The sequence below is a fragment of the Electrona antarctica genome (assembly GCF_951216825.1).
Source record: "Electrona antarctica genome assembly, chromosome: 4".
In the NCBI taxonomy this organism is placed as follows: Eukaryota; Metazoa; Chordata; class Actinopteri; order Myctophiformes; family Myctophidae; genus Electrona; species Electrona antarctica.
In genome coordinates, this window is record NC_136809.1 from 31741868 (window position 1) to 31757352 (window position 15485).

At 44.3% G+C, this 15485-nt stretch overlaps 1 protein-coding gene across 1 annotated transcript in view; it reads left to right on the top strand.

The window, feature by feature from the left end:
- Positions 1 to 5543, top strand: part of slc25a10b (solute carrier family 25 member 10b) — a 13932-nt gene extending 8389 nt beyond the window's left edge. Inside the window, exons 7-11 of the mRNA XM_079500233.1 lie at positions 84 to 154; positions 1630 to 1722; positions 1888 to 1965; positions 2082 to 2138; positions 2743 to 5543. Coding sequence (XP_079356359.1) covers positions 84 to 154; positions 1630 to 1722; positions 1888 to 1965; positions 2082 to 2138; positions 2743 to 2844 — 401 coding nt within the window. The 3' untranslated portion in view covers positions 2845 to 5543. The remainder of the gene's footprint in view (positions 1 to 83; positions 155 to 1629; positions 1723 to 1887; positions 1966 to 2081; positions 2139 to 2742) is intronic.
- Positions 5544 to 15485: the final 9942 nt, after the last annotated feature.

A 15485-nucleotide genomic window follows, 5' to 3' on the forward strand; every position in this document is an offset into this window, starting at 1 on the left:
TCTATGCTATTTACCCTTGAATAAATTAATCTTTTTAATCTTCCGATCGCCTGATAAAAGCCTGACCTTTCCTTGTCCTGTAGAGGGTGTGAAAAAACTGTTCTCTGGAGCTACCATGGCCTCCAGCAGAGGAGCACTGGTCACCGTGGGACAGGTGAGCTACAGTATGTAGTCTGCAGCTCAAAGTCCCTTTAAAGGGTGCCCAATACAAATAAATGATTATTGCTCAAAATGAAATTTCTCATGCTGCTACATGGTCTTGTCACAAAAGTTAATAAACAAGAATTGATTACATCAATTAACACCCTGAGCGGCATAAACTGAGTTCTCCGTCCTATCAAATAGTAGCGCACAGCACTCAGGACGGAGATTTATTGATATCAAAACCGATCGCTCCACAGGTTATATATAAATATATATAAAGTTAATACGTGCGTGTGTGTTTGTGTGTGCGTTAGGTTGCGCATAGGTGGTGAAAAACAACCATGCTGTTTTCGTGCTCATACCCAGACACCCAGCCAGCCACACACATAGCTCCGTAATGGTCCCTACACACTGTAGGAGTTTTAAAGTTGTCAGCGAGTCATCAGATCGTCATGTATTTCACACTACAGGAGTCTTTTTTTGAAATCGGCTGTCATTATATCTGTGTGGCTTTCACACTGAACGATTGGTCGCCGACTAGGGATAACACACTGCAAGAGTTCACCAAGATGCGATCCAGTCCCGATATAGGCTACATCATTTGTTTTTTATTCCAATTTATTTTGACATCTCACGCACGTCGTGCAGGATATGCCGTGATACAACCGCGAGACCGACACAGGATGCCCCTCTCTCTCTCTCTCTCTCTCTCTGTGTGCACGCCACACACACAGGATAGCCAGGCTACACAGGGAGAAATGTTTGTGATAGCGTGTAGCCTATGTGGGCTGCAGCGAGACAGGACGTTAAATATAACTCTCCGTCTCTCTCCGTGCGTACACACACACACACACACACACACACACACACACACACACACACACACACACACACACACACACACACACACACACAGAGAGAGAGAGAGTGCGCGCACGAGGTCCAAAAGTTTGCTCTGATGCGGTTTTATCAACATTATTCAAGTGACAGTTTAACAGCAACATTGGGCTAATATAGCTACCATTGTACGACACCGCTATTTACCCAAGAATAAAGGTTATATATATTATTATCATCTGATCATCTATCGATACAGTCGACGACCGACAGACAGACAGACAGACAGACAGACAGACAGTGTCAGTGAGTGCTCTCATTGGCTGCAATACAGGACTTCTCGGGACGCGGTCGCAACCCATGTCATACTGTACGATGTCCAGTCGGTGACAGAGACAAATATCAAACCTTCTTGATATTCAGAAACGGTCTGGGAGGCGTCGGCGAAAAACCTCTGCGATCAAAGCCCGATCTTGCGTCAGATCGGGAGTTTTGTCGGCGAGCACCAAAAATGAGGGGGAGTGGTTGCACCACTATAGCCTGAATCTATGTCCTGTGTCCCTTGTCCTGCTTAAATACAGTCAGAACATAATCATTGCATAATAGTTAATGCTCTTTTAACATTAATGTTAATCCTGTTCCATCTAGCTGGCATGTTATGACCAGGCCAAGCAGCTGGTGGTGGGAACAGGCCTGATGGGAGACAACATGCTCACACATTTCCTCTCTAGCTTCATTGCTGTGAGTATCAGTCCGCCCCATTAGCATTGTACCAATATTGGATTTATAATATCATAAGGTATTTCATGTTTACAGTTCCATGATCTCTCTTTTTCTCTCTCTCTCTCTGGTTTACTTTCACACCTTTGATATACACACGGCCACTTATAAACGTTTGATTTGCAGGGAGGCTGTGCTACATTCCTGTGTCAACCTCTGGATGTGATGAAGACGAGGCTCATGAACTCTAAAGGAGAGTACTCGGTGAGGGCCTCATTCCATATTACTCCTCATTTACTTTCTCTCTGCATTTCTCCTCCAACCTCTCGTCTATTCTAATGTCAGTTTTAAGTGTGTGTATGTGTGTTTGTGTCTACCAGGGGGTGATGCATTGCGTGCGAGACACTGCTAAACTGGGTCCCATGGCGTTCTACAAGGTTTGAGCCCATCACATGCACATCTCTGTCTATCGGGTGTATAGTTTGTCTTTGGATGAAACGTTCCATATCATAGGAAAGCACATTATTTGAGTATTGAGTACTCACTGACAATAGAGCGTCGCAGTCCCGCCCCTTTCATGACGATGACAGGTCCAGGAAATAATTCCCCATGCATTTTTCCCATAGACATTTCAAAAAGTATTTATTAAAAGATCTGTAAGCCTCAAACAAAGCTTTTTATTTTTATAGCAAAATATTGTGTGTGTTGTCATGATTTGTCACGATCCGAGTTGGCTTTGTTCGAGGCTTACAGATCTTTAAATAAATACTTTTTGAAATGTCTATGGGAAAAATGCATGGGGAATTATTTCCTGGGCCTGTCGTCGTCATGAAAGGGGGCGGGACTGCAACGTTCTATACAATGGTCTTTTCTTGCCCTAGATTTCACTAAAAGCTTTACTCTGGAATTACAGATAAATAAGTACAGAATAAGATAAGACCCTGCCCTGTTTAATCTTTGAATCATTGGTTAAAGGTGTTTAAAGTCCAAGACTCCTCATCATGTCTTCACACTATAATCATCTGTCTAATGCTGCTGCAGGGTCTTGTCCCGGCTGGGATCCGGTTGGTTCCTCACACAGTGCTCACCTTCATGTTCCTGGAGCAGCTCAAGAACTACTTTGGCATCATCATCATCTCCTGAGCATGCTGCGGATGACCTCTGACCTTCCAAGCCCCTGCACCCCCTGCAAGGTCAACCAATGTGTCACAGGCTGTCACTGCCCATTCCAAATCTCTGGTCCTTGCTCTGTTCTGGCCAATCACAAGGATTTGAAGAAGTGCAGAAGAATGGAAATTAAGTGAAGCTTCATGGGGTTGTGTAGATTTCCATTTTTCTTTCTCTCCCTCTGCATCTTGTCAGTTCTTATGTGGAAACTGGAAGCCAAATACTCATGGTGACTTGCAGTGGCCCAATACTCTGGTAAGGGTGAACACCAGAATGCTTGTGAGCCTTACAACTGGAATTGCCAGAGAAAGCCCCCTTAAAATGAAGGCCAAAGTCTCATGTATTAGTTCCATCATCATCACCAAGAGACCAAGGAGTGGATTTATAGAGATTATTTAAATTGATATGTTCACTGGAATGACCTGCCTGTGTTAAAATGCAAGGAAGGGACATCTGTATATATTTTTTCTGTGATACCTGTAATGTTCATGGTACCTTTAAATCTTAAGATTAAGTGTTACGTTAAGAGTTAAGGAGCATCATCCTCAGCATCTCTTTGATTTCATTCAACTACTGTTTCTCTGATACTTACTGCTAATTCAAAATTAGATTTGAGCTGTTATTAAGTTGATAATCTACAGGATGTTGTTCTTGGAGAGAGTGCTTGGGGACATGTTTACGCACTCCCTTATAGTAAGCCAGGACAGTGTTCATGCTTTAGTGTAGAGCTACAGTAACAAAGGGTACCTAACAGTTGCATACTGAGCATGTAATGTAAGGATCCAAACTACTGTCTGCCACCATCACCAATACTGCCACTTCCATACACAGGAGTCTGATGTATAGTTCATTGTAAGTTATTAGTTCCACTACCGATTTACTCATTTCAGAGTACATTGCTTTGTTCCTTCCAGATTTACTTGTGCCAAGAGCCAGACCTCCATGAACCTTTTCCACTTGCCCTGTAATAACCCTACATTTAAGTGCCAACTGTGCCTGCTGAAAACGGCACAAATCTCAGACACTAGGATAGACCCTATGCGTCTCACTGCACTACTCTGAACCGTTAGATTAACACTTATGTTGATACATAACACTCGTACATAACACTTGATTATTAACATGGCCCATGGCCCAATATTGCCAATTCTTCACTTGTTTGCGTCCACTATGCTGTTATTTTAGCATTGCAAACAGACTACTAACTCTACTAACTCACCTTACATAATATAACTTCTTTCTGAAAGTTTCTGTAAAACTTTCGACATTGCGTTGACTTATTTTCCCATTGTTTTGATGTTTTGAGAAAGGCTGGGAGATAATTCTGCAACATTATTGTTAAAGATTATTTTTCAGTTGCTTTATTTCTGATAGTGACAGTGAGATGGAGACATTAAAGATGGGAGAGAAAGAAGGAATGACATGACAGTAAAAAGCGTCGGGTCAGATTGGAACCCAGCCCAGCTGCAGGCAGGGCTATAGCCTTATTGATGTGATATGTACAGTACTCTTATCTCAATTTTGCAGCTTTTAAAAAAGAATGCTGAAATATCAGAAGTGGCTTTGCTCATAGCCTACTGAGTACTGATATAAATGTCTTATATGTTTCAAAATATGCAAAACATGTTGTTAAAATATATTTCTACATAAAACAACAAACAATCATTGCCTACTGTAAGCAAGTATGTTTGTATGTTTAAGCCAGTTTTTGTGTATTTTGAAACTATATACGACAATTTTAAGCCCTGGTGTTCTTGGATATGATCTCTGTTGCCTTTTATGAAGCATCTCAATCTGTAGCCTAATGTTAACATCTCCTTCAGCCAAAATCTCCTTGTACTCCACTCAGGATGCTGCTGTTTTACAAGGCACTTTATTATAACCCTGGACTCATGCCAGTATGCAGACACATGTACCACTCTAGACTAGAACATAATGCTGTGTACACAGTATACAGTACACAATATAGTAGGTACATATTCAAAGCTACGCACCTGCTTCTCAACACCAAGACAGATGCATGATTCCAATGGGGAGGATCCTACCGATGTTTTGAGACTAGTCATTAGTTATCCTTTAGAATGAAAGATTGGACCTTGAGAATCATGTAATTCTGCCTTATTGTTTGTGTCCCCCAGGGGGCAGTATGGTACAGTGCGAATGAAGCTCTATACAGTGAAGAGTTTATAGAAGCCAAAAGAATAGATGTCTATACCGGCTTGCTCACATCTTTGACAGTGTCACACGCCGAAAATAGCAGATCTGCAACATCACAATGCGTTGTGAGCTTGCAGATCGGCTATTTTCGTCACTGACACAGAGCATACATTAAGCTTGAGGCAGCCTGTCTCTTATGCTGAAAGAAATTAACAAAAAGAAAAGAGGACATGATGAGCAGTTGTCAAGAATGGTTGAGCTAGTGTAACCAGTGTGAATGAGATGGCAACAGGTGTTGTGTGTGTGTGTGTGTGCGTGCGTGCGTGCATGGCTAAAGCTCATTACTTGAATGAAGTCATTCTTACTGTATCAGCCATAAGAAATCACTCTGCTTACGCAAATAAATACAAAACAGACGAGCTGGAGAGACTTATTGTGAAAGGCTGTTCAATTTTATTTCATGAACTAATTATTTTGGAAATAAATTACTAATGAAAAAAAAGAAACATGTCAGACTTGATTTCATGTTGTGTGAAATGTGTGAAACAGCCATTAGCCATTATTTTGTTTGTGACACGCAAACATGCAAACCAATGCACAGTAGGTGTTCTTAATGTTTCAGCATTCTGCTGGTCCTTGTTAACCTGACTCCGCCAGATGGGGCAGCAGAGAGTACACTGGGTTCCCCCCTCCCAGTGTACTCTCTGCTGCCCCATCTGGCGGAGTCAGGTTAGGTCCTTGTTGCATTGCAGTGAAATGTACTGCCAGGTACAGAATGAATGGCATGACAAGGTCAGCGTGTGATCTTCCTGACATAAGAGTTCAGTTGCTGTGGTGAAATAAGAGTTCAGTTGCTGTGGAGACATTCATCAGTGTAGATGAAGTGAGTGCACTGGTTCTTGTCTTCTGTCACATACTCACGTGAGCGTTATACCCACAGCCTTATTAGGAGCTTCCATCACATTCCATGTGGCGTCTATAGTATTTAACTACATACACTACAGTATGTGGGTGTGTGTGTGTGTGTGTGTGGGGGGGGGGGGGGGGGGGGGGGGTTCTGGCTTAACCCATAGCCTTGTACCTACTGTATGCACATCTAGTGCCCGTTTCTTCCAATGACCACGCAAATCTAGTTTGAGAGAAAATGTTATTATCTGTAATGTTACGTGTAATGTTACGTGTAACAAGACAGGGTGGACTTGCCAGGCAATCCACCCAGAATTTGTTTCACCCATCTTGGTAACACTTGCAGATAAGGTCAGAAATGTAATGTAGTGTAGCAGGGCTGAAATTGGCACAGCTTGTGTCAAGACCAGAGTAAAAGGGAATGTCAGACCAAACTCAAGACCACTGTATTAAATTGTATGTAAACCTACTTTCGTAATATGTGGGGCAATAGCCTGTGTAGCATGTACTTATATGTCTTTAAATGTCTTGATAAATTGAATACATATACACTACGACCACAATGGAAACAAGGCCACAGGCAGGCAGGCAGGCAGACAGACAGACAGACAGACAGACAGACAGACAGACAGACAGACAGGGTTATCTTTTAGCATCATTATATAATGTATAGCCTAATTGTACCACTAATTACTAGGGGTGGGACGATATGGGTTCCTCACGATACGATATATATCGCGATATTAGGCCCTCGATAACGATAATATCACGATATTCGATATATTGCGATATTTGCGATATATCGATATATTGTATGAAATTTCATCAACGATATATCACGATATCTGCAACTACAAAATACTTGGAACTGAAAAAATGCAGCATTTTGTATTCCCACAAAGCTGTTTGGAGACTTTGGACAAATCACCATCCAGTAATTCAGTACTTGCTGTGGAATCTGAGTGGGATTTGCTTTATTTTAGCTGTCATTTCCTCCTTTTCTAAACATGTTGTTCATCACTTCATTATGAACAACATTTCAAATTTCTAAAAAATAAAAATAATAATTTGTTTTCTTCCCGATATCGATATTTTAATAATCAATATCGATTATTTATCGTGGGAGGACGTATCGATATATATCGCCATATCGATATTTCAGCACACCCCTACTAATTACTTGCGCAAGCAGAGCGAGCAAGTAATAGTTCTCGTCTGTCGCCATTTGATGCGTATGCGCCGTGCCAGCTTATGACGTAATGACTACTTGTGCTTGATATGGCAGTGGTGTCAGATTACATACATGTATACATAGGGGCATTACCTTTAATCCTCCCGACACTAAAACATATCGTCATTACTTCACCATCGAAAACCAATTACACCCTGGCATTGGGTCCTTTAATCCACATCTTTATTACGTCATCATTGAGAGAGAGCTAGTTATACCAGTTATACCCTGATGTCATATGCTGCTACGATACATATGCATCAAACGGGGCATACGCAAAGTAACCACAGTATACCGCTAATCAACTTTCAAATTACATATACATATACATAGAGGCATTTCCTTCAATAGCGGTCGACAGTACTTGCGCGCTCTGCTTGCGCACTAGTAGGCCATTTATGGCCTACTTGTGTGCAACAAGCAAGTAGGCACTTGACAGAGTGCAGTTCTAGTTGTACCCATATCCAAAAGCCTAATTCAAAATCTACTCACGTCCTTATATGTGGCAGATTGAACATTTATATTTATATTTATCCTTCGAAATACATTTAAGAATAAAAGGTAAAAATATGGCTTGACACTTGGATTCGGAGTGTCAGAAACTTGGCTGGTTTGTTTGTGTATAGGCATGGGATGAATACAAAATGGTCCCATATCTCATCTGAGTAATGTACAGCTGCGGCTTCTTGGAGACTCTCACCTATATAGGTTTATCTGTATTCAATACATGCATGCACTTTGTATGTAACCATGAAATGAGTACCATACCTAGGCTAGTGTAATTTGCCACATAACGTCACTGTCAATTCCATGCTCTGTGTGTGTGTGTGTGTGTGTGTGTGTGTGTGTGTGTGTGTGTGTGTGTGTGTGTGTGTGTGTGTGTGCGCGCGCGCGCGCACGTGCGTGCGTGTGTGCTCGCGCGTGTGTGTGTGAGACATGCCAGCATCCATTTGAGTATATTGGGAAAATAAAGTTTATAGAGCACTTCAAGATACTGTGGCTTATTTCCATAAATGGAGCTACTCTAATTATATATCTCTATAAATGGAGTTCTTATCTGCTGAAGTGTGTCTAATGCATACATTTATTAGTTTGTTATATGTGGCTGGAATGTACAGTTATTATTTTGTTGCTGCATATTTTCAGCCACTTGACTAATCTTTGTGTCAGAGAGTTTAAACGTATCTGATTTATGAATTACACATCCTTAATTTTAATTCATTCAATTGATACCTTTATAAAATGTAGGAGAATGTCTTCAACCGCGTTATACATATTTAATAAAATGCTTCATGGTGGCTCGCCTGTTTTCCTAAAATAGTGCCATAGCAGACTGAGAGTCTGTATTGATTGTTGCACTGAACTGGAAATCGGCCGAAGGATGACAACCTGTAGGATTCATCCTGAAGTTAAATGATGTGATCTTGTGTAAAAGGTTGATATCTTGAGGGGGGTGGTTGAGGATAGGTCATGGGCGTTAGAGTTAATCTTCCTGGAAACATGAATGCACTCAGGAAGTTTCATGCAAATTTGCCCATTAGATTTTGAGATAATTGTGTGCAAGTGAAAGCTCCTTTAATTGGCAAGGTGGCACTAGGCCATGAGGTGACCAGTAGGGTTCATCCAGGTAAAATAATAACTGATGAAATATGAATAAATATGAAAAATAGCATTATAAACATTAACGTGCTTTCAACCAAGGCCATCATGCTCTGAATAAAAGGCTCATTTAATTTGCATAAATGTTAAAAAGAATGATGAAGGTTATAGAATGTGAATTCCTCTGAAAGTGTACACATATTCAGAGGCTGTTGTGAATGGGCACGCACGCACGCACGCACGCACGCACGCACGCACGCACGCACGCACGCACGCACGCACGCACGCACGCACGCACGCACGCACGCACGCACGCACGCACACACACACACACACACACACACACACACACACACACACAAGCGCACACACACACACACACACACTTGAGAGTGCGTCGAGGAACAGGTCCAGAAAGAAGAAGAAGAGAAAAGAACTCCTACGCCTTGAGCCCCAGGCTTTGAGACACATCAGACACTGTCACAAACAGCGTCGTTTGTCCTTTTTGCTCTGCTTAGGCACATCAACGTCAACGTACACATGCTCAAATAATCACACACACAAACGAGTGCACCCAGGAACCTGAGAACATAACAATAAATTATGCAGGTAGAGCCCGTGCCTCTCATGATGAAGTTACTATTCCCCAAACTGGAAGAAAAACTCAAAAAGTATAGCCTTTTTTGGTATTGTAGCTGAATGGCATGCCTGTACACATTTCTGGCATGTATCCCTGTGCTTTGCTCCAAAGGGTATCAGTCAGGCCTAGTATGTCCTATTGTGATGATGGATTAGGTGTTTTTATCTTTAATTGTGACCGCAGGTCGCAATTAAAGAATGAAAACGTGCATTTCCTGTCAGCCCGTCACCCCACACCTGGGTATGCCTTGTGAAATCACGTGACATCAGTGACATCATGTGACATCATCAGGGATGGAGATCAATATTGGCCAGCAACTCTACATTTGACCTCAAACCTCAAACCCTTAGATCTCCATATATGGAGCTGACCTGACATTCCATATGTTGATCCTTCCCCATCCATCCTTCCCCTTTGATGTCTCTCTTTTGACTGATACCTGTCCATTCAAACTCTAGACGGGCCTGCCCCAAAGTTAATGCCCGGCAGCCGGCGAAAACTATTGAGTTCTCAACAGGCCCGAAAATGAAGGCCCGGTCCTACCTGGACCCTCATCAAACCCTGTACACTCAAGACACTGCCCCCGCTGCCACTCTTAGATCTCCATATATGGAGCTGACCTGTTCTGACATTCCATATGTCTGACCTCATCAAACCCTCCACCCCTACACCCCAAACCCTACACTCAAGACACGCTCCATATATTCCCAGTACAGAATTAATTCTATATGTTGATCTGACTCCCCATGCCAAAGCGCCAGCGCTCGCCCAGCAGTCTGCCGTCACCCAGAAGGATGCGTGCACGCGACCACGCTCCAGCAGCCAGCATGTAATAGGAGTTGAGGCATTACATTTTGTTTGACTCGGTTCCAGATGAATAGTGTGAAAATAGACTAAGTAAAAGCTCCCCACGCCTCACACTAATTGTATTGTATAACTATTGGTATTAAAAAAGGTCTTAAAAGCAGCGACATCTCCAGATAATTGTGACTGGGGGAGCTGGCTATTTAGAGCAGGGCCTAATGAATCTAACCTGACTCCGCCAGATGGGGCAGCAGAGAGGCGGCACTGTGTATGCCTTGATCCCGCCTCTAGCTGCTGCTGATTGACCAGGCCGTTTTGTGGCCGGAGCATCAAGTCTGCCTGAGAGTTCCCAGATTGGAGCAGGAGGGGGGAACCCAGTGTACACTCTGCTGCCCCATCTGGCGGAGTCCGGTTATAATGAATCTTGGTTTACATAGAAGTCAGTCAGGGCTTGTTTGGAGCTTGGGCTTGCCCCCCTGGAGCCGTTCCTGCTTTAAAGTCATTAAATTGTAACTTTAGAAATGTACACCTCAAGCTGTCTGCCACCTTCCTTGACACACAAGCTTGCACATTCAGTACACTTTTCTTCATACCACAGACCATCAGTTGTGCAGTGCAGTCAGAGGGTGAGTTATAGCGTCTCATATATGCCTCAGGAAGAAATGGAAATATGTGTGTGTTTTTCATTGTAAATGTATTAGTCTTGTTAATGACACAAACATTAGTCTTGTTGATGGCTGAAATGCTGATCAATGTTTGATTGAGTATATGAGAGAGAGAGAGATAGTGAGTGTGTGCGTGCGTGCGTGGTCAAGTCATCTCAAGTATATTGTGCAGTCACAACAAACAAGACAAGCAAGTGTGTGTGTGTGTGTGTGTGTGTGTGTGTGTGTGTGTGTGTGTGTGTGTGTGTGTGTGTGTGTGTGTGTGTGTGTGTGTGTGTGTGTGTGTGCGCGTGTGGTTGTGTGTGAGAGAGAGAGATGGTTGTCTGGTTAACTCTGTGTCACACATGGACAACAATCCTCACTCTGTTTGAGTCCTCATGTTTGGCCTGAAGCCTGATTTGTTATATTACCCATGCCACTGAAACTGTGATTTTATATACCTGCTGCTATTTCCATATGCCCTCTGCCCTCCCGAAACTTTTGGACCTGTAATCCTGTGATGTGACATTGAAAAATTGATTCTCATTTGTGTAATGTGACAATAAAATATATTCTTATTCTGATTTACTTTAGCTTTACTTTAGCTTTAGCTTATGTGCTTGACTGTTACCACAATCAATACTTTCCCACGAGGAGGAAATAGAAAGCTTATGTTTGTATATGTCTGTGTGCGTGCGTGCGTACGTGTGTGTGCGTGTGTGTGTGTGTGTGTGTGTGTGTGTGTTAATGGAGATGGATGGAGTGTGTGTGTGTGTGTGATCTCTGTGGTGCATGTGATGAGGTGTGTTTGAGGCTGGTCTTAATGCTCTGAGGGGATTCCGTAATTATCCACTGTCAGCTTTATGGCCCAACAGCCAATGCTTCTTGACCCACGCTTACATTGATTTGTGTCCAGATACGAGAGCAAATCAAACATCTGGTCTTCCAGTGTTACTAAATCTCTCTGTGTTGTAATTAGCTCCCTTCGGGTTGGATGGAGGTGTAGTGTGTGTGTGTGTGTGTGTGTGTGTGTGTGTGTGTGTGTGTGTGTGTGTGTGTGTGTGTGTGTGTGTGTGTGTGTGTGTGTGTGTGTGTGTGTGCGTGCGTGCGTGCGTGCGTGCGTGCGTGTGTGCGTGCGTGCGTGTTTGAAGATAATCTGTGTGTAATTACAAACATGTGTGTGTGAGTATAAGGAAAATATAATTTTAAGTGTCATTCTGTGTGTGTGTGTGTGTGTGTGTGTGTGTGTGTGTGTGTGTGTGTGTGTGTGTGTGTGTGTGTGTGTGTGTGTGTGTGTGTGTGTGTGTGTGGTGTGCGTGTGCGTGTGTGTGTGTGTGTGTTTGCAGATAACCTGTGTGATTATTACAATCATGTGAGTGTGTGAGTATAAGGAAAATATAATTTGTGTGTGTGTGTGTGCATAAATATATTACTTCAAATATGCTCTTATAAGTAACTTAGTTATTATTATAACATGGACCACGACGGAAACACGCTTTGGCTTTTTTTTGTGTCCAATCCACAATTGCATGCAAATAATATCTATCACTGAATTTCTGTATCGTTTTCAAGAGTTTACAAAAAAGTTTGTCGCCAAAAGGAGTTTCAGCTTATTTGAGGAATTACATGCTTAAGGATATTACTGTCGTACATTACAGGAGAGAATAATTGTCAGATACTGTATAACATTGTGTCCATTACCTTATTTGTATGCAATAACAGCACACGGTACACCTATCAATTTTAAAAGATATTAACACGATAAATCTTGTTACTTTAAGTATATCCCATGCACTATACAATACATGCACCTTCACTTGACTGCTGTGTGTGTGTGTGTGTGTGTGTGTGCGTGCGTGCGTGCGTGCGTGCGTGTGCCTTACAGCTTCCTTGCTAAATAAATCCTGACAACAAATGTTGGTCTAAATACAAAAGCCTGAGAGATTGCTTTCCTAGCATGATTCTGCATAATGGCCAGTTACAAAGTAGAATTTATCAAGGACAAATAATTGTAACTGGCATGCAAACTGCACTGCACTCAACTGTAAGGCACTACAGAAGGTGGATTGGCCAGCCAGCCCAACACATCGTAGGAGTCCAGTTTTCCTCCTATCAGCTGGCTGAAACGGTGTGGAGTCATGGCTGAGTGAATCATCAAGGGCTTTCATCACCCCACTATCAGAAGCCATAGTACCAGACTTCTGGACAGCTTTTACCTGGCAACCATCAGACTGCTGAGCCCTGTTGCCATGTTGTATTATATAACCATGAAGATATGGGAGTTTATAACCGATGCTCATGTTGTTCATATCATATTTTACCCATACCACTGAAACTGTGATTTTATATACCTGCTGCTTGTTACTGTTCGCTCTCCATCAACTCCACATCCCTGTGCTGTGATTGATCTGTGCCAGTCAGCGCCACTAGAGGGTCTCAGAGCACTTCACAGCACACCTCATCGCAGGTGTTCCCCAGCTCCTAGCTCCACACCTGAGGGACATCTGCAATCACCTCCTGAGGCTACAAGAGCCAGCCCCGCCCGGAGCTCTGTGCCAGTTCTTCCCCAGTCTACGGTTGGTAATGTTAGACAGCCAGACTTAGGCTCTCATTGTTTTAGTGTTAGACAGTTAAACGTCACGCCGTTACTGTGCTATTTCCTCTACTCTGTGAACCTGCCATTGACTCGACCTTCTCTTCTCCCCTCCAGTGTTTCCGGGACCCGAGCTCTGTGGAGCAGCCTACGGACCCCTGCACTCCTTTCACCCCCCGTGTTTGTGAATAAAAACCCGCCCGGGTGGGCTTTACTCTGCTTTGCCTCTCCTTGCTGTGATTTTGGGTCACACCACACTCGAGACATAGCAGTAAGAACTGGCCTACTTGACCCAGCCAGCATGGAAGGAAAGCAGTCCTCTCTCCAGGCTCAGGGACAGGTTTTGGAGCACCACTCCCGCCTGCTGTCGGATGCGTCCGCCGCCGTTTTAAGTATACAGCAGGAGCTCCGGGGGGTCTCGGATCTCCAGTCCCAAGCCTCTCAACAACACGCTCAGGTTAAACAACTCACATCGCTGGTCAAGGATCTAGCTGACCAGGTCGCCGCGCTCAGCGCACATCTCACCGCCGCTCCTGTCCAGACGGCACCAGCGCCTGACACGGTCCCTGCGCAGGCAGCGCACGTCCTTTCCCAGCCGGGAGCCCTACCTCACCGCCCCGGCCACCTTTGACGGTACTTTCTCCCTCTGCAGGGAGTTCCTCATGCAATGTGAGTACGTGTTTGATCTGCAGCCCAGCATGTATTCCACTGACCCCGCCCGCATAGCTTATATTACTAACTTAACCACCGGAAGGGAGCGCCGATGGATTTATGCAAGCCTTGAGGGTTCAGCTACATACATGCAAATCTACAGAGACTTTGTGTTAGAGTTTAAGGCTGTGTTTGACCATGACGTCCCAGGGCATGATGCCGACACAGCTCTCTCTGCCCTTCACCAGGGCTATAGCTCAGTAGCAGATTATGCCACTGAGTTCCGTATCCTCGCCACCCGCTGTGACTGGAACGAGCCTGCACTCCGCAGCGCGTTCATCCGGGGTTTGAGTGAGGCTACGAGGGATGCCCTGGCCGAGAGAGAGAGACCCCCCACTCTGACCGAACTCATCTCTCTGTCCATTTCCATTGACGAGCGACGCCGTGCACATAAGCGGGAGAGGGCTTCCCAGCATCACACTGCTGTCAAGCCATCTTCCTCCGCCCCCACCAGTCACACGCGGCTCGAGCACGTTCCATCTGCCTCCTCCAGTCTCACATGTGAGGAGGACGCCATGCAGCTGGGCCGAATCCAAGTGACTTCCAGGGGTCGCTTATCTCCGGCTGAGCACGAGCACCGCCGACTACATGGACTCTGTATGTATTGTGCCAGCTCAGCGCACGGTGTCCGCTCCTGTCCCATTCTACTCTCCAAGGTGTCCACTTCCCGGCCACCAGGGGCGTAGTTTCATCTACTCAGTGTTTTCGGGTTAGCTGTCTCACTACTACACCCCAGCCCCGCACCAGTGTTGCCAGATTCCCTGTCACTCTCGCCTGGCAGGGACAGACACTCACCTTTCCAGCTCTTATCGACTCCGGGGCCGATGAGAGCTTTATTGACCTCCAGTATGCTCGGAGGGTGGGCCTCCCTGTGTCTCCTCTCAAGAGGCCTCTGCCTGCCTCCGCTCTGAACGGTCATTCATTGGGCCCATCACACTGTTATCACATAACACAGGGTTCCCCAATTAATTTTTCTCAAGGGCCATCTTTTGACTAGGGTACCAGGCTGGGGGCCGAGTCCGCACGAGCGGGCCGCCTATTGGGGAACCCTGACATAACATATCAACGTCTTTCATGGAACAATGTGCCTGGCGGTCAGGGTTCCTGTAGTGGTTCCCTGATTAGTGTGGTTTCCTATAGGCAAGCAGACTATTGTAATTGCACTCCAGTACTTAAATCGTTGAAAACGTTGAAATCGTTTAAAAAAAATTAAATCGTGCAATAACTATCCCATCTCCCCTCCGACTGGCCAGCGGTTCAGAACTCTTCCCACGGTATTCTGATCATCTGATTGGACAGTACACAGTGACATACCTGTTGGAAGTTATGATC